Source organism: Antechinus flavipes, chromosome 1, assembly GCF_016432865.1.
Source record: "Antechinus flavipes isolate AdamAnt ecotype Samford, QLD, Australia chromosome 1, AdamAnt_v2, whole genome shotgun sequence".
NCBI classification, from domain to species: domain Eukaryota; kingdom Metazoa; phylum Chordata; class Mammalia; order Dasyuromorphia; family Dasyuridae; genus Antechinus; species Antechinus flavipes.
This window is the reverse complement of record NC_067398.1, coordinates 224,722,348-224,742,927: the sequence shown is the minus strand read 5'-3', so window position 1 is coordinate 224,742,927 and position 20,580 is coordinate 224,722,348. Positions and strand designations below refer to the sequence as shown.

The window sequence follows — 20,580 nt, the reverse complement described above, 5'->3', positions numbered from 1 at the left end:
TAAGAGTTTATATTTCATCCTAGAGGCAATAAGGAGCTTGTAAAAGCTTTGTGAACATAGCCACGCTTTACGTATGAACCTGTCATCTATGTAGAGGATGGATTGGAAAAAGAGAATGGAGGTAGGGAAGTCAGCTAGCAAACTTCTGCCATACTCAGACTCAAACTGTGTGGAGAAAAGACTGAGGAGAAAAACAATAGGAGCAAGGCTGGATTTATGTGGAAAGATAAATATTTTTGACAAATTGGGATGAAGTGTATATGGGACACATGGGAGGAGATATCTATTTGAGAAATAAACTAGAGTTCAAGAAGAGAGAACTGCACATAACTGTCCACACTGAAAGAAACTGATTTGATCCAACTTTGAAATAGCTTTGGATGACAACTGGAAACAAGATTCACACCAGTTAATCAAGTTAGTCAACAGCACTATCTGTTGTGAAAAGAATGTTATTCTTAAAATTTTATAATTTTTCTTTTTTTCCTAAGAGTTTCATAATGTTATAAAATCCTCATTAGAGTATCAGGTCCTGTTGCCTCTAATTTTCATCTTCCCAGGCTGCCTTTTCTCAAAATAAAGTTTATACTTCCTTAGCTAATGGCTGCCCCACTGTGCTCCCACTTTCTTCCACTGATGCCAGAAGCATGATCAGCACTTTCTTTTGAAATAGTGAAAATTAAATATGAGTACAGATAGAGTCCCACACCTTACCCTGACATCAAACTCAAGCAACTGTTGTGACTCAAGAGATAGCTAAGTGAGATATTTGGGAGCTGCCTAGTTTTATTTTTTTAAATATATTTTTGAGTTCTAAGCCAAAAAGAATTTTCCTGCCTTTAATTATTCTGGAAGCAAATGAGGCATGCCACATACATAAAGAAATTAAAAGAGCTCCAGAAACCCAAATTAGTAAAAGCCAGGGCCTCATAAGGCTGATATACTACAGAGGAAGAGGGAAGCAAAAAAATGTGTATTTCTCAAGTTTTCTGTAAGCTTACATGCAAGGCTTTTCTCTAGGCCTTTTTTTTAAATTAATGCTTTTTATTTTCAAAACATATGCATGGACAATTTTTCAATATTGACCCTTTCGTAGTCTTATGTTCCAAATTTTCCTCTCCTTTCCCCTACCCCCTCCCCAGATGGTAAACAACACAATATATGTTATACATGTTAAAATATGTTAAATATTTATACAATTATCTTGCTGCACAAGACAAATCAGATCAAAAAGGAAAGAAAATGAGTAAGAAAGCAAAATGCAAGCTAATAACAACAAAAAGAGTGAGAACGTTATGTTGTGATCCATACTCAGTTCCCAAGGCCTGGAATTCTTGAAGGAGATGCCAAAATTGAGACATAAGGGTAGAAAAAATAGGGTTTTAGTTTTAAAATGGATTTTTCTGATATTGTCAAGGACCCTAGAAAAATAACTCCCTAAATGTTTATCTCCCTAGAACAGAGCAATCTCTATGGCTCTTTGCAATCACCCTTTAATCAGAGGGTACTATGAAACTGCGTTACTTTGCCTGGTTCTTTAATCCATAGTCCAGAATTCACATATTATTTCTTTGTGATAATAAAGAGTTGGGCCTTTGTCTACAGCAAATGGCAAGATGAATGCTTTGTGACTAAATGTCCTCTTAGAAGCCCTTTTTCTTCAAGAAGGATATTTAGACAATCTAGTTTCCTTCAGTTTGGTGCTACTCTTGCCATAGGATGGACCACTGCCTTCTTGTTTAGTTCCCGAGGGCCCTTCCAACTCTAAAACCATGATACAATTCCCTGGGTTGGCAACCACAGACTAAAAGGAAAAAAAGACACTTACAATGAATTCTTGGGCAATCTTATGTCCGTCAGGAGACAACAGCAGGAAATTTAAAAGGAGGTGCCTGATTAACCGTTGAATACGAGGGTGTCTTGTGTCTGTCACAGCCTGCAAATCCTTCACTGAGAGGGGAGTTCTGCCGAAGAGTTTCATGATGTGCCTGTGTGCTTCTGCTGCATCTACCTGGTGGGAGCAATCACAGAGCAACAGATTAGAGAATGCAAAGCAAGCAAGCTCGAATCTCGGATTTGTTCAGCACTACGCAACCAAGTGATTTGAGGAACCCCTCGCTTAAAACCCAAAGCATTAAGTATGAGGATGGGAGGAAGAAGCAAGACACGTCGGAGTTTATACATGGCTTCTTCCCCCCCACAAGCCTAAACTGGCAGAATAGACATTTCTTGACTTCTTGGGCTTACACTAAGCAGTCAGGGCATCATGCCAAGATTTGACCTTTTTTTTGTAATGAAAGGAAACCAAGAAAATCTTAGCAGAATGCAGTGAGAGTTTTACACTGTGGGAAAAAGAACAGAGGACTCACTTCAGGATCACAGCTACAAGTCAATTAAAGCCCTGTGCAATCTGACCTCCTTCTTTGATCAAACATGCTGATAACTGTGCAGGTTTAGTTTGTACTTTGGAATAGTTAATACAAGTGTTTTGAAAGTTAAATACACACATCTTTTACAGGACAAAAAAGGCTTCAAGAGTCAGCACAATAATGGGAAACCGCTGCAAGATTACAAACAGTTATTCTAAGAGAAAAAGAAATACAAATTTCATGCTGGGATTTATGCTTGCAACAAAAAAAGCAGATCAAACTGTGAATGGAAAACAAGATGCAAATCTAAAGACATGATTCTGAAATGCCACAGGGATCCTGGGAGAACTATCTTCAAGCAGTGTTCTAAAGAATACTCCATCCTGGGCTGAGAATTCCCATGACTGATTTTATGTAGTTTGGAAGAGTCAATTTTTGTTGTTGTTGTTGTTGTTGGAAAGACAGATCTCCCTCACAGAGGACTGTCACAAACACCAATACACTAGGGGTGTTGTCTGAAGTCCTTCTGACACCACACAAGACCGTGAGAAACTATGAAGTCCTCCTCTTCTGTTGGCCCAGGACTGACCCCAAGAGAAGCAGAAAGTATGCACTTTGATTATTACTTCTTCTCACTTGCTATACTCTTATCTTCTCCACCATAATCTCTCTGTTGTAAATCTCCTCACTCTTGTATTCAGGGATTCTTGGGCTACCTAATGTGTCTGCAACAACTTGAGAGTTTAAAATGTTTGTCGTTCTTCTCTTATCCCACTTGGTTCCTGATGTCTGCTGCAGTTTAATTCAGAAAGGATGTGTTCCTTTCTTCATCCTCCTGATCTGACAAGTTACCTAGATACTCTTCCCTGACACCCTTTTGCCCTCCAATGTATTGTATGTATTATAAACTGCTACCATAGACTTTCAAATAAATTTTCCTAGAAAGGACATGAATTACTTAAAGATGAAAACACACAGAGGGATTCTTTTTATTTTCAGAATTACCCATGGGAGCTACTGGTTTATAACATGTGATCAACAGAAGGTGAGAAGGGGAACCTTTCCCCTAGGAAAGTTGGTGCAGAAAGGTGAAAATGACTGACAAGAAAGGATGGGGCAGTTGTAAAGGGAAAGCATGTCACAAATGTGCTTAGACTGCCAAATTCCTCTAATTCTGATACTAAGCTCTCTGAAATACACCTTGACCAAGACACAATAGCTATGGCTTTAAGATTTACAAGAATACTGAAGTGCCCATAAAATCTTTACTGTTAAGTTAAGCACTAAGATAAAAAGGAGCACCCTTAACTGCTATTTTATCTCCCATTCATTACACTAGCCCCTCTACTCTCCTCCCTGTTCCCCCACCCCCACCTCGGTCATATACACACTTTAAGCAAGCAGACAGTTGAAAAGAATTGGATATGGAATCAAAGAGCTTGGGTTCTTAGCTCATCTTTATCATTTGCTACCCATGTGAACTTGGGCATCATTTAATCTCCTTTAGGCTCGGTTTCATCTTCTATAAAAAGATGGGATGGAAGAGGATGCCCTTCAACTGAAGAAGGACTGAAAAAAACAAAGTTTTAAATGTAATAGAATATTTTTCTGCAATGAGAAATCGTAAAAGGGATGGACTTAGAAAAACCTGGAAGGATTGATGCAGAGTGAAGGGAGAAAAACAAGCACAATTATATAGTGTTATAACACTATAAGATAAGACAACTATGAATGACTTAAGTGATCAATGCTATGACCCATCTTGATGTCAAAAAATTATTAACAAATGAACCAGGCTTTCTATTTCTTGAAAGAGAAGTGACAAAGTAGAAGCAGAATAATGTATATACTTTCAACCATGGCCAATTTGTGGGGTTTCATTTGCTACATTATACTTGTTACAAAGGAGAACTTTTTGGGGAGAAAAGAAAGAGTTACAGGAATGAAGGGGGTTAATTATAGTGAAGAAGAAAAAAGAATAGAAAAAGAAAAGGATGAAATAGGCATCAATGAAACATTAAAAGTATACATAAAAAAAGCAGAAGGAAGTTGGGAGCAAGACATTGCAGAACCATGTTAAATCGAATATTTCCTTTAAAAAAATTCTGTTTGTAAAAGATTCACAATGTCATATGTAATTCTTTATTTTTTCTGTTCTTGTTTATATAAGGAAATATTTGTGTTTGTCAAGTTGATAACTTTTAAATAAAAAGATGAGGTTGGATTAGATGACCTCTAAGGACATTTCCAGCTCTAAATCTATGTTCCTGTGATTTTCATTAGGCACAATGTTATGGCAAAAGAGCCAGTCCTTGGATCCCATCCATTTGCCTTTTCTCCTTGACAAGCAGCTTGTGTCTGAGGCCTGGACTGGCTTTTTCATTCAGTAAACAGACCCTCAGGTTACAAGCCTTTTTTAGAACTAGAAACTAATGCAATCACAGGATAGTTAACATTTTGTTTCTGAAAAGAAATTCTGCCATTTCCTTAGCATGATGTTAGTATGCAGTAAACTGATTAACTATGCCAAAGATAATAGTTATCTCATATCACTTTGGGTAATAAGTGAATTAAAGCCTTTGGCTAAAAGTATCCAAACTTCTCTCTTGCTGACACTTATTCACAGGTTTAGAAAACTTTAACTGAAACTTTCAGACTTTTCTTCTATTGATACTTTTATGCAAATCACAATAGAGTAAAGGAGGCTTCCTTGAGTAGCTGGGCAAAGTACTTGCTTGCTTTTTCTGTTGCTTGAAAAATGACAACAGTAATACAGATGATTGTATGTGAGTCCTGTTTGCTTTTTTTTTTTGTTCTGCCGTACAGTGAAGAGAGAATTTTGACTTGGAAAAAGTCAAATTTTGGCACCAATTTATTTCTTTTTTTAAAATAAAGAACATTGTTTTAAAAATGATTGCCAGGGTAAGAAATGAGCATAACTCGAACACATATCTGGGTAGTGAAACCTGTGTAAAAACTCTTCTAACTCTGCAGATTACCCTTTAATTACCAAATTCAAGGATATCACCTGGGAAGAACAGTGATCCCAATATGCCCCAAGCCACTGCTGTGGGACTAGGATACTCCTTTATAAAAGAGATAACAAGTGAAAAGGATGACCACTGGATAGGTGAAAATTATTGTCATAATATGATTTGTGTTCTACCCTGAAAATCTGTTCTAGACTGCTCTACCATTAACTCAATCTATGACTTTAAGTGAGTCAATTTTCCATTTTTGAGCCAATCTTTTTAGTCAACAAAATCAGAGGTTTGGAATTGCTGATCAATAACTGCAACCTTAAGACTCTAGGTCTCAAGCTTTAATGAGTTTTCACCACATCCTGTTGGGAACTTGGACTCTGTGCCACTTTCTGACCATCATCATACTATACTATCGTAAACCCCTCCCACTCCCCCAATTCCACTTTTCCTTTATGAGCTGCTTCTTCATTGGAATGTAGGATCTCAGAATTTAACACGAATAGTCCTTTTAAAAATCTGTCTGTCTGTCTCTCTCTCTCTCTCTCACAATTCTGATATTCTGTGCCTCTAAACATCAAAGTTTTTCAAAAGGCATATAATGGCACAAAGACTATATATCATTTTCCTTATATCTGAGGAATTTCTAGTGCCTTTTAAAGAAATCTTGCTCCTTAGGCCAGTTTTAAGAATAAGACAGGGGCACTAGGTGGCGCAGCATATAGAATACCAGCCCTGAAGTCAAGAGATATGAGTTCAAATCTAGTCTTAGACACAACACTTCCTGGCTGTGTAACCCTGGGCAAGTCACTTAATCCCAATTGCCTCAGAGGAAAAAAAAAAGAATAAGACAAAAAATTCACAGGGAGGAAGAACCTGCACAACCTGATTAAGGGGAGGAAAGGGGAAGAGCAATTTATTTTACTTAAATATCACCAAAATGGCCACAGCAAAAACCTAGGCAGACCTTGGATAAAAATATAACACTTCAGTGAATGTCATGTTCATTTTTTGGCTCCTGCTTATAGGAAACATCCCCTTCCACATCCCTACCCCACAAGCCCTAATTAGTTCTAAATACTACTAAGACAATTCTGCCACCCACCATTGTCTGAGTCCTCTGTTGATTTTGATCATGTGGGTTATAGTAGAAGGCCAAGAGCCACAACAAAGTTGCAGGGGATTCAGCTCTCAACATCAGTAATTCCTCAGCAGCAATATCGGTCCATTCTCCAAAATGAATAAATAAAAACCAGTGTTCAAAGAGATTTCTGCAGGATCTGGAACAGAATTAAGATACATGGCAGCTGTGTAACTTTATTCCCTCTCTTCCCCTCCCCCCCAGTTCTTAAAATCAACTTAATGTTTGCAGAAATGCCTTATGTTCTCCTCACTCACTGCAGTACTTATGACCACAACTCAAGGGGCATACCTGTTTAGTTTCAAGTAAACAACTAACAGTGCCAGCTTGTTTCCAATCCAAGGCATTCAAAAGATAGTTCTCAAAAATACCTCTTCTTGGGAACTCTGGGCACAATTTCTATTAAGTACTTATTAATTTTTAACCTTCAGCATCTTCGTGACTGTGCACAGACTTTGAAAAAGGACTTTCTTTTCGTGATGAACCAAAATGTTGTAAAATTAAGATCTGTAGATGGCACCTCTGGGCTACCTAACTGTTTTAACTGAGCTGCTAATGAGAATGGGGCCTCACCAGTTGTACATGTCTGCCTTCCAGCTGGCTGAAGAGCTATAAAATAAGAAAGAGTATTCACGAAATCCAGATGGAGTCCAGAAAATGGCTTCCCTGGCCATTCAGTGATAATGGCAAATGTGCTGGAGGCACTGCTCCCATGGTAGGGCAGCGCTGTTTTGTAGCCAAAGTAGACAGTAAAGTCCGTTTCTCTGAAATCCTTTTATTACTTAGACTTTTATTCATTAACCTCACAAAGTCCATTTCAAACCTTTTCTACTCTGCTCAAAACCACCATGTCCTTCTTTCCTTTAGAAAATTGAGATCCTCCAATTTAAGCTTCCTTATCTTCTCCCCTCTTTGTCTTAAATTCTCTCATACTTTCTCCCCAGTCTAAGGCAAAGAAGTGGCCCTCTTTTCAAATCTAATCCATTTATGTTCCTAATCCTTTTCCTTTGGTTTCCTCCACAATCTTACCACATCAATTATCTCCTCTCTCTTTTAATCTTTCCCTCTTTACTCATTCCTTTCCCTCTGTTTATAAAGAAGCTCATCTCCTTTACCCATGAAGTCTTCTTCTCTTTATTACCAGAGTTCTCAAAAGAACAGCTGGCATTCATTTCTTTACTTTCCTAGCACATATTTGTCAGCTCTCTGAAATCTGGTGTCGGCTGCTGCTACCACACTGAAACTATTCTCTCAAAGGCAAAACTTGAATATCTGACTAAATAATAATCTAGTGGCATTTTCTGATCCTTGATCCTTATGATGTCCTTGACACTGATGTCAAGCTCCTCCTTTAATTGTCAGCACCTCCTTTAATTCTATTTCCTTGGCTCTTGTGACATAGACCCTTCTGATTCTTTTTATTTTTATTTTTAATTTGCCTTGTTTGTCAGTTCCGTTAGTTCCTTCTACCCATTAAATGCATTATCCTATCAATAGGTACTATTGTCTTTCTGTTTCTTCATTTAAATGTCTTCGTGATCTCATCCATACCTACAGTTTCTACCCTCACTATATTAGGAATATCTGGACTGAATTCTCTTCCTTGAGTCTTGATATTGTTCTTAGCTACAAATATGCACTGGCAACTTTGTCTTTTTGCTGTTTTCCTCTACTTGGGTATTCTCAATGTCACCACATCCAAAACTTAACTTATTACTTTCTAAAACCTGATTCTCCTACTGATTTTCAAGCTTTTAATAATACTATTCTCACCTTTTGTTGTATTTTATGATTATCATTCTAGTTCAGGCTGTCATTATTTCTTACTTGGATTATACAGTAATTTCTTAACTTGTTTCTTTGCTTTTATTCTCTCCTTACTCCAATCCATTTTAGTTAATTTTGCTAGATTAGTCTTACTAAAGTATAGCTCCTATCACATCACTCCTAGAAAACAAAAATAGAAATATTATCCCAGTGACTCCCTATTGCATAAAGAACCTCCCCTCCCAAATCCTTCAGGGTGGTCACAGAATAAATGCTTACCTCCTACAATCCCTTCCCCCATCCCAACTTTCAATAAGATGAGGAAAATATAAAAAACATGGTAAGCAAAACATAAAAGCAAGTAAAAGATATTATTGCTCACTGAGTTCTCTGGTCTTCAACTATTTTTTTGAGTATTTCTGAAATGTGATTCAAGTGCTGGCACCAAAGTCCACGTGGTAAATCTAAGGGGGAAAATCAAAGAGAACTAAAATATGTTAGAGACAAAACTATTAGTTAAGATTTGGAGATCTTGTGTATGGTAAGCTTTGTACCATTTTTCAATTGTAGAACCCACATCTATTCCATACTCATTTTTTTCTAAGTCCTATCTATTATGTGCGCTTGTTAGCCCCTGGAACAAAGTTTCATCTGTATTACATAAGGTTAGAGTTCAAAGGATTCTTCAAATCAGGCATAGTGTGGGCAGAGATCGTATAAGCTTCCTGGAATTCAGAGTTACTGTGTCCCTGTTTTCCCAGTTCTGTGCCTCCTCTAATCATAAAAGACCAATTATATCAAAATATGTGGTGACTTTCTGAAACATTCAATTGGGGATTAGGAACAAACTACCCAACTAATTCTTTTACAGTGATCACTTACCTCAGCCTATGGTAGGCTGATATAAAAACAGCCTTCTTTTCAGGTTAACATTTATTGTTAACATGACTACGCTATGATTTTGAACATGTCCAAATATACAATTTAAAACTATATAGAAAGTACTGAATTTTCAGAGTTGAAAACCAATACCTCCCAAATTTATATAAAGTATGTAGAATAAAATATCATTATTTCTTAATTATTAACATGTCACAGAAACTACAGAAACAGTATAGACAAAAACCCAAATTGACAATATTAGACTTTAGGCAATTAAGAGGGCTGGACTTTTATTTAGGTAGCTTTTTTTTGGAAACAGTTTTTCTCACTAAGTGCTTTTTCTGCTGAGATTAACAAATTACTACTAGTATCTGACATCAGTGCTTAGATCAGGGCTTTCCACTCACGAACCCTTTTTGACTTAGAAATTTTTATGTGATCCAGGCATTTACATATATAAAAGATATACCAATCAAACAATTACTGATAATAAATCATAATTTTGTGACTCCCACATTTAATTACATGAAGTTTAAGAAGCTTCGCTCTAGATAACCCTATGACGGTACATTGGATCCTGTGACTAAGAGAACTTGAGTTGGCTCAATGATTTGAAGGGAATGACAGATAATTTTCATGTCCTTCAACTTTCTATCTTGTTATTTATTTCATGGTCCCAGGAAACTGATGCTTCTTGTAAGACTGAGTGTTTTTAATACCAACACATCCATATTGTCTTATTTGTAGCTATTAGAATTTTCAAGAAAACCTCCTTCAGAGATTATTTTGTATCCAGTGCATGGTCATTTTGACTTAGCTGTCATGAAAACCAATACATATGCAAATAAGTTTATCCCAGGTGAGCCAATCATACCCAAAGAAAGCAAACCTTTCCTTTATCCATTGTGACAATAACATGTTGTAACAAGAGCATCAAAAAGATTTAGAGAGAGCTTCCAAGCCAATCAAATAAATCCTAAAGAACTTCAACAAAAGTTCTTTACTTTTTGCATTCTTCCTACTCTTGGCTACAAACCTCTGGAAAGAGAATTTAAATGTCGCAACACTTAGAATTATCTCTTTTCCACAATTGTACTCAGTAATTAAATTTATTAAAGAAAAAAAGCACTAAAAGGAAAACATTCTCTGTTAATTTATTTTTCAACTTCCCCTTTCTTCTGAGTTCAGATAAAATGCATATTCTTTCTATCTGTCCATATCAATATTGTCTTTCCTTTTGATTTCAAGTTTCTGGTGTTAAAGAACCATGCTTTCTTCCTAATTCCATCAAATAGGTACTGTCCAAAACAGGACAAAAATAAAATCAGAAAAATACATGTTCAAATTTAAAAACAATGTGAGGTTAAATAATATAGTAAAATAGTAGTAGAGATTATAGGGAGAAGACTTTAGAGATTCTCTGTGTCTAAACTAGTTATCTTTGTCATCATCAAAATATTCTATATTCAGGTGGTAAATTTTATAAAATATAGAAGACTTCTGTGGGAATGTTTCAAATACTACATGTACAACTTTTTTTTTCATTTTCCATTTTATAAGTGAATCTGCCTGGGAAAATCTTAACATCAGTGTTCTCGGAAGTTATTTTATCACTCATAAAATCTAGCTCAACTTACCTTTTGGGTTTTGGAGTAATACCATGATAAGAGATGGTGAGCTATAAGGAAAGTAGGACTTAAGTGGAAATTTCAGCTGTAACAGAAAAAAATCATCATTTAAAAACTAGATTAGATATTAAAACCAGCTCAATTAGAGAATTAGGGAATTCTGGTAGGATGAAAACAATTAGAAAATATGATGAGTATTTTTCTCAAGAAACATGGACTAAGAAATGATAAATGAATAAATCCAGGAGTCACTAATGTTTGATATCAATTTGTAATGAAGTCTGTAATGGAGAAAGCCAGGAGCTGAGCTTTTTACCATATTTACTAATAACTGGGTTAAGGATAAAACTGTCATGCTTATCAGCTGTAGAAGAGTCAGGACGCAAAATGGGCTTTATAGTCCAGAATGTTAGGCCAAATCTAATAAAATGAAATTTAATATGGAACAAAGTAATGGGGAGTTATAGTTAGGTAGGAGTTTGTCTGAAAGATTGTAGTGTATTTCAAACTTGATAGAAAGCAATAGGTAGCATATGGCACCCCAAAAAGCTAACTCAATCTTAGACTGTATGGGATCCTCTGATGTATTGCTATGACATGTAGATAACCCTAGATTTTCAAAGGCTATGACAAATCAGTCAAACTCTGACAGACTCTACCACATTAGAAAGTATAGCCTTGACAATCGATTGTGTCCATTTTCTTTTAAGTTGCACTCATATGCTTTATTTATTATTAACTATTAACATTTATTCATTGATCACTTGTAAATTCAGTAAAGCAATTAAGTAAAATTTATACAATGACTTAATAAGAGAGTGCTTGCAACCTTTAACATCTATAGCAGCCTCCCTCTTCTCTATTAAAAAAAAAATTACAAAAACTGATTTTTTTTTCCCCTCCTTCACTCTTTCTACCTACCTTTCCCCAATTGGGGGAAAAATACCCAAAAACAAATTTTCATAGTCAAGCAAAGCAAATTCTCTCAATGGCTGTTTACAAAAATATGTCTCATTCTTCACCTTAAATCCATCACTTCTCTAATGGATAGCATATTTAATCCTCAATCCTCTGGGATTATAAATAGTCTTTGTATTGATCTTAGTTCTTATAGCTTTCAAAGTTGTTTGTTTTTAAAGTGTTGTCATTTTATATATATAATTTTCCTGGTTCTGCTCATTTTATTTGTGTATTTTTAAAGCCTTCAAAATTGAATATTTAAAAAATATTGGTGACTCTAATACACTTGTGATGAAGAGAGCCATCTGTATACAGAAAGAGGACAGTGGACTGAATATGGACTTTTTTTCACCTTTTTTGTTGTTGGTTTGCTTGCTTTTGTTTTTTTTTTCTCATTTTTTTTCTTTTTGATTGGATTTTTCTTGTGCAGCATGATAAATGAAGAAATATGTATAGAAGAATTGTATGTGTTTAACATATATTGGATTACTTGCCATTTAGGAGAGGAGGGAAAGAGGGGAGAGGAAAAATTTGGAACGCAAGGTTTTGCAAGGGTGAATGTTGAAAACTGTCTTTGCGTGCATTTTAAAAATCAAAAGCTATTATTTAAAAACATATTGGTGTTAGTAAAAACTGTTCTTCTGGTTTTATTTATTTCATTCTGTATCAGTTTATATAAGTCTTTCCATATCTTTGTGAAAGTATTTATCCCCTAATTTCTTAAAGGTAAAATAGTAGTCCATTACATTAATTCACAACTTATTCAGCCATTCCTCAATTGATAGTTTTCAGAGTTTTTTTTTTGTATCACAAAAAGAGTTGCTGTAAATATTTTTGTACATGAAGGACTTTTTCCTGTCTTAGAGTTAGGTTAAAGGGTTTGTATGCACCATTAAACATTAAGCATTTTGTATATAATTTCAAAATGCTTCTCCAAAATAATTGTACCTATTCACAGGTCCACCAAACATGCCTACATGTTTTCCTACAACCTTTCTTAACATTTATAATTTTTTAAACCATTTTTTGTAAATCTGATGGATGTGAGGTAGAATCTCAGAACTGCTTTAATCTGGACTGTGTCCATTTTCCAAGAATAAGGTTAATGTAGATTGGCTATTTGATGATTTGTGTGTGTGTGTGTGATACATTCTTTAGCCACTGCGAACACTGAAATAATGAAAAAATACAAAATAATCTCAGTCTTGTGTGACCCATTTCCAATCTATAATGGCAGAAGTTACTAGGATGCACATAATTTTTAGACTTTTTATAAATATTAACTTAGCTGTGAGAGTACTACAAATGTTAAATTGAATCATTCAACATTTTTGCTAAAAACAAAACCAGAAAAGGAAGGATCAATTAAACAGAAGGGTAGTTACAAGTTCTTCTTGGAGGCAATGAGACAATCAGTCAACAAACATTAAATGTCTACTATAGTATGTCAGGGGCAGCTAGGTGGCACAGTGAACAGAGCTCTAGGCCCTGTGTTAGGAAGACCTGAGTTAGGAAATCCAGCCTGAGACACTTACTAGCTACATGACTCTAGACAAGTCATTTCACGCTGTTTGCCTAAGTCTGCTTGTCTGTAAAACGAGCTAGATAACAAAATAGCAAAACATTCCAGTATCTTTGCCAAGAAAATCTCAAATAGGATTGGACTCTAATGGAAATGACTGAACAGCGATGACAATATGGCAGGCATTGGGGACACAACAAAATGAAAATCCATAGCCACATGTGTGTATATGTATGTGCATGTGTATATAAAGTAATTAGAAGAGTTAATTATTTATCTTCATTCAAAGGCAATAAGAAACATAATTTCATGAAGCATTTAGTATTTTAGTATTGCAGTATTCATGATAAGTATTTGTCAAAAGATAACTATTAAAGTAATTGTAGTATATATGCCAACATCTGTTTCAGAGGGTGAAGAGGTAAAGGATTAAATTCTCCATATTAATAAAAAAAATGTACTTTGATATTTTGGGACTTCAATTCAACAACTGGCATAGGTGGAGTGATGAAAAATCCACTTCCAAATTGAGGAATGAGGATCTGTCAAAAGTGTCAGATGCAGCAGATAGGTCAAGAATGATTAGGACTGAGAAAGTTTGAGATCTAAATGAGCAAAGCCATCTACAGGCCTTTTAAGTACAAACTGAAGAAAAGAACAAACAGATTTGAGAAGCACAAAGTGTTTTCAAAAGTTTGTGTTTCGATTCTTTTCACTGTAGTACAGTGGGGCCACCACATTTTGACTCTAACATCAGTCTTGGAAATAACAATGAAGGACAGGGAGGATTCTGGGAAGATGGCAAAATAGGCCAGTGTTCAGCTCTTCAAATTTCTTCCACCTAAAAAGACTAACACTACCTCAGAGCAGCAGAAATAAATAGGAATTGTCTCTTAAGACAACATAAGAAGACCCTAAGAAAAACTCAACCTTCAGAAGTGGAGGTCAGAGCTGAGAAAAGAGGATACACAGGATGACTCAGTGCAATGAACAAAACCTGGGGGCAGATGGTTTGGAAGGTAGCCTCCACCTCAAGAACTTTCACCTCATGGACAGTGCGGGGTTGGATGGCTAAGTAAGAGAAGACTGAAGGACCCTTCCTCTGTTGAGGGACACCAAGCCTGGCTGCACTGACCGACTGGGTCCTGGCTGTAGCTGCAGGGGAGAAGCAGCTAGCATATACCTGGGGAGTACAGAGGGCCACTGCTGGCTATGGATATTTGCAGGAGAGTGGAGTCCCTGGTTTCCATTCCAAGGCAGAGAGGACAACTGTAGTTTGCCACTAGAGGGACCTTAGGGAACAAGAGCATTTGTAGCACAATATGGCTGGGGACTCTTGCTCTGGCTTGGGAGTGAAGAGGAGTGCCCAAGGATGGGCCCTGGGACAAAAGTCAGAAAATAACAATAAGAAGGACATAAATCATGAGTTTTCCTTCTCCATATATTGGGATTAGAACTTTAATATAATAAGCTGCTGAAAAGAAAACAAAAAAATAAGCAAAAGAGAAAGAAGCCAACCATAAGTAGCTACTATAGGAATAAAGAATTGGATTCATATTTATAGGAAGACAGTGGAGCTTAAAAAGCCATTAATTTTGATTGAAAAATGTTAAATGTTCCCAAGCATAAAAAGAGTTCTTAGAAGAACTTTAAAAATCATCTAAGAGAGATTGAAGAAAAAAAAAGAAGCAATCCAAGAAAATTACAAAAGGAAAGTCAACCAACTAGAAAGAGAGAATCCAAAACTTAAGGAAGAAAATAATTCCTTCAAAACTAGAATTATGCAAAAATAGCTAATAACGTTATAAGACACCAAGAAATAATAAAACAAAATTTTAAACAAAAAAATAAATAGAAGCAAGCCCATGTAAAAAAAATCTCATCAAAAAATAACTGATCTGGAGAGCAGATCAAGGAGAATATAAGAACAGCTAGACTACCTGAAAGATATGATTTTTTAAAAAAAGAATTCTGATACAGTATTCTAAGAAATTATCAAAGAAAATCACCCTGAAGTTTTAGAACAAGAATACAAAGCAGCAACAGAAAAAAAATATGTGAGCACCATTTGAGAGTGATCCCAGGAGGAAAACTTAAAGGAATATCATAGCCAACTTTCAAAGTCCCTAGGTTAAGGAGAAAATATTAGAAGCAACAAGAAAAAAAAATTAAATTTTTTAAAAAAATTAAACAAGGATTACACAAGCGGCTGCTAAGAATCAAATTGAGGGAAGATGGTTAGTGCAGGAATCTTACTCTCATGGAAATTGGGCTAAGGAAGGAATAACATTTATAGCCAGAAGGGTATGAAAGTCTTCTAAATTCAGAAAGAAATAAAAAGGCTAGAGAATGGGGGGTGGGATGGGGAGATAGGCTAAGGAGGGACTCTTCTAGTGGTGGGTAAGTTAAAGAATAGAAGGGGCAAGGTAGCAAGTAAAAGTAATTTAAGAGATATGAGCAGAAATGGGGTAAAAAGAATGAGAATGATAATGAGGAAAAATAGGAAGGAAAGAAATATACAAGAAATTATAAGTTAGAATGTGAAGGGATGAATTTACCCATAAAACAAGAATGAACAGTAGATTAAAAGTTTGAATTCAACAAACACAATAAAAATGAGAAATACATACCAAGATAAAATAAAAGACTGGAGTAGAATTTATTATGTAAAAAAAGCAGAGGTAGTGATCAAAGTTAAAGCTAAAATAGATTTAATTTAAAGAGAAAAATAAGGAAATCAAAATGTGTCATCAATATTATTCAATATTGTTTTAGACCATAAAATAACTAGACAGAATAAAACACTTGAGAGTATACCTATTAAAAGACTTACAAATAATGCCTTGAGAATAACTTGGATGAAGATAGTAAGCGAGAATAGAAAAGCTTTTGCAAATGATATTCCGTGACAGACCACATCTTTACAATTACAAAAGTGACTGGAAGGTAATGATAAAACAAGGTCTCAATGTTGTTGTTGGTTGACCCTATAAAAGCATTTGATATGGTAGAGCAAAATGCTCCCTTACAAGCTTTTTTCCAACATATCTATGTCAAAATTATATAAGATTCCTTGAAAGATGTAATAACAGAGATAACGGTTTTGTTCAATTATTAATAAGGCATGCAATAGAGAAATGAATGCTTGCCAAGAGACTTTGCCACCATTATGAGGATGATCTTATAGCTCAATGAATCAACAAACATTTATTAAACATTGATTATGTGTCAAGCCCTGTGCTAGTTTTACCAAAAAAATTCCTACTTGCCAGGAAGTTATATTCTAATAGAGGAGACAACAATGACATAAATAATATAAACAAGACCCCCAAAATGAGTAAGTGAATAAATAAACATAAATTGAAATAACTAATTTGATATGTAAGATCCAGGAAAAATTAAGTAAACATTGAAGACAAAGTTTAAGGTCAAATTATTTATTCCTTAATATGAGAAAATGCTATCAGTACTTTTATATGATTCTAAAGCTAATAAGAAGCCAGCCTTCTATGGAAGATTTTTGAAAATTCTAACATCTCAACCACTTCCTTTTTTCATTCAGGACTCTGAACCCAAAAGTCTTGGGACTAGTCCTGGGCCACTGGTCCTACTTCCAAACCCATGTTTCTTTAGCTATCAATGAAGGGAGAAATCGCTGTAGATAAGGAGCCTAATTTCTTTTCTTTATCAACTATTTCTCTAGAATACACTGATGTAACTTAATATTACAATTACAAACTAATAGCAGAGGTAGAAATGACACTAGAGAACAAGGGTGGAGAAAGTAGCTTGACTAGACCAAGTTTATATAAAGGAGAACTGGACTGAGATGACACAATTATGAGAGTATTGAAAAAGGCAAAGATACCAAAAGTATAGGGAGAAAAGCTTCAGACTTTATTAATACTTGAAAAAAAAAGAGGACCAAGAGAATGCCAGTTTCTAATGATCTATATATCTACTTTTGTATCTATACAAAAACTTTATGAAAATCATCTATCCAAGGGCATGTTTAACAAGGGTATTAGTAAAGAACCAGCAAGCTTTCACAAATGATATTCAACAATGGAACACATATATGCCATTTCACAATTAACTAAAAGATATAGAGAATATAAAATTCCATTGTGTTTAAAAAGCATTTAATTAGGTAAAATAAAATATTACTTTAGAATCTTTTTACAACAAGATATCTCCTACACCTTGAAAAATACAGTAGAAACAACTCTGGTTAAAATCTTTCTGATCTTAAAAGACTAAGTGAGGCATAAAATAGAAAGCTGCAAGCTTAACAAACTGCATGCCAAATGTATTCACTCTAATGCAGAATGCAAGTTGATAAAATTGTTACTGTGAGAATCTAGAGATTGTCTGGTTTCCTGAAATTATGCTGACTGCACTTAGACCATGGTAATCTCCTTGAAAAAAATCTATAAAAACTCAAATGAATTTTATCTGTCTTTCCACACATGAAAATACTGATGGATGAAGAATATCTATTGGTTAGATTATAAGATGGATACTTTATAAAAAGCACACACACATGTATATACATGTGTTGAACTAAATGGAAGAGAAGGAAGAAAGTAGCCTGGACTGCCTTTATGAAACTGAAAGTTGCTTTAATGAACTTTTGATGAGAAAGCAAGGGCCCATATTTTTAATGTCAATATTCAACTAATGCATGCTGTTATTGAGTTGTTTCAGTCATATCTGACTTTGGTTCCATGATCCCATTTGGGGTTTTCTTGGCAGATACTGGAATGATTTGTTATTTCCTTCTCCAGTTTATTTTATAAATGAGGAACTGAGGCAAACAGGGTTAAGTGACTCGCCCAGGGTTAGATAGCTAGTAAATATCTGAGGCTGGATTTGAACTCATGAGCATGACTCATCTGGACTCTAGGCCCAGTGTTTCATCCACAGTGCCTCCTTGCTGCCCTGATGCTACTCTAGGGTAGTGAAATACAATGATCCTCAAAGAGTTAAAAATTAACATCACAGAAAGGGCAAAGAAAAGTAACATATTTGGTATGACTAGGATGTCAAGAATGAGAAGCTGATGTCAAATTGAGTAAGAATAAGAATAAAAGATATCACCAAGGAATTGTATGAATAGAAAAGAAGATATGATCATTAATATGTTCATGCAGTGATTGTGAGAGAAAGGAAGGATAGATGGCCAGTGAAAATACTCCAATAATACCCTGAAAATGTCAGGAAAAAGTGAGAATGGACTTCATGGACTTCAATTCTTCATGTAGATTTCTTATAACAAATTTATAGAAGTAAATGGACAAGTCAAAAAAGATGGGTAGGCATGGGTGTCCTATTGGAAGAAATGACCAAATCATAGATCCATTTAATCAGGATCATATAAATACATAAATGTGTTCAGAGAGAACATCCCTACAATATGATTACATTGAGAAAAGCTGAAATTAATTTAACAGTCTTTACTCAATTTGTTATTACATTCTAGATGAATGATTTTCTCTGTTCAAAAATATAGAAACTATTTTTAAAAAATTACAATCCTGATTTCACTCACAGTAAGCACAAATCACAAACCTAAATTGTACAATTATTAAACTTTGTTTTTGTTTTCACCCCTCCCATTTTGTTCATTCCCATAAATGCATGGTTCCCACTATTGTAGTAGCTGCTGTTCATCACCTCTTGACTCTCTATGCAACGTTTGATTGAAAATACACTGGACTTTTCCTGTAAAACTTGGTCATATCCACTCATGCTGCTTTGACCACCATAGCTTCCTCCATAACCCCACTCAGCGGCTGGCTAGTTGGACCACCATAACTACAGTGGTTTGACAAACCCATGCCTCCTGAAATTGGCTCCCCTAAGTACCACTGCTCCTGTGCAGAATTCAGGCAGAGTTCTATATATCTGTGCTGCATATTTGATTTTTCTTTTGACACAGCTGCCATAGTATCTTTATGAGCAGCAAATTCAACATCTGCTTCTATAGTCACACTGCTATCAGGTCCAATTACAATGTGTACTTAAACTGTGTGTGTGTGTGTGTGTGTGTGTGTGTGTGTGTGTGCGCGCGTGCGCGAGCGCATGTGCATATGCACGCATGCATGTCTTTTCTTATTGTTCACAACCTTAGTAAAATGCAGGCCCAATATTGGACTTTCTATATCATCATATAATTCTTCTAAATTATCTTCCAGAATTGTTGAAACTAATTTTCATTTTTATCAGTAGCAAGTTAGCATGTCTATCATCCTAGTCAATCTAATAATAAGTTTTTCTATCTTTTCCCTTTTTTTTTCTTTTTGCTAGCTTGGTGAATGAAAAGAACTTCAGAATTGTTTTAATTTGTATTTGTGCAGTTTAGAATATTTTTCAAGTTGTTCTTGATCATTTGCATTGCATTTTTCAAAATGTTTACTCACATGCTTTGATCAAATATCTAATGGGGATTAGCTTTTGATCTACATATTTGAACTAATTCTCTAATGTTTTAGATAAATCAGTTTTCTTACTAATTGATTAGATGCTAGACTTTAATCAGACATATTCAACGTAAAAAATTTTTGTAATCTATCTTTTTTTCTTAATTCTTGTTATACTATTTTATTTGTGTAAAAATATTTCTAAACTTTAGTTTATTAAGGATATCTAAAATAGGGCATTATTTATTTTATATCTGATTTACATTTTTTGTTGATAACTATGAAACATAAATATCCTTTTGTTCTCTTCTAATTTTTGTGGTATGATTTTTTAAGGCAAATTCACAGTAACAAGAGTACCAATAATAGCTAGGCTTTAGGATTTGTAAAGCACTTTACAAATATCTCATTTTGTTCTAGGTATTAAAGTTTAAAAAAAAGATTATCACTGTGAATTCATTTTGTATTTTACTGCTTTACTAACAGTGTTATTAATTAATTTTTTCGCTCATTTTCTAAGTAAACTCTCATATTAAGGATAGAGACTGGACCTATTATGTCACTAGTATAAAAAACTATCCATAAAGACAGTTCTTGATAAGTTGCCTACAGTAGAGGTACTGAACTCTAAAAGACAGGCTGAGGCCCAAAGCAGATTAAAATGCAATTGGAAATGTTAAAAAAACAAACAAACAAACAAACAAACAGGGGGGCAGAACCAAGACGGTAGAATAAAGGCAGGGACTTGCCTGCCTGATCTCTTCCCCACACCTCTCCAAATTCCTTTAAATAATAATGTTAAACGTATTTTACAGTATTCAGAATACAAAATGATGGAGTGGAAGAATTTTTCAGCCAAATACTACTTAGAAGGTCAGCAAGAAAAGTCTATTGCACCAAGAGAGAGT

The 20,580-nt window shown here is 35.0% G+C and overlaps 1 protein-coding gene across 1 annotated transcript in view; it reads right to left on the bottom strand.

The window, feature by feature from the left end:
- FANCC (FA complementation group C) overlaps positions 1-20,580 on the bottom strand; it is a 187,599-nt gene that overhangs the window by 14,215 nt on the left and 152,804 nt on the right. The window contains exons 11-14 of the mRNA XM_051996897.1: positions 10,778-10,853; positions 8,641-8,722; positions 6,456-6,630; positions 1,829-2,011 (exon numbers count right to left, since the gene is read on the bottom strand). Coding sequence (XP_051852857.1) covers positions 1,829-2,011; positions 6,456-6,630; positions 8,641-8,722; positions 10,778-10,853 — 516 coding nt within the window. The remainder of the gene's footprint in view (positions 1-1,828; positions 2,012-6,455; positions 6,631-8,640; positions 8,723-10,777; positions 10,854-20,580) is intronic.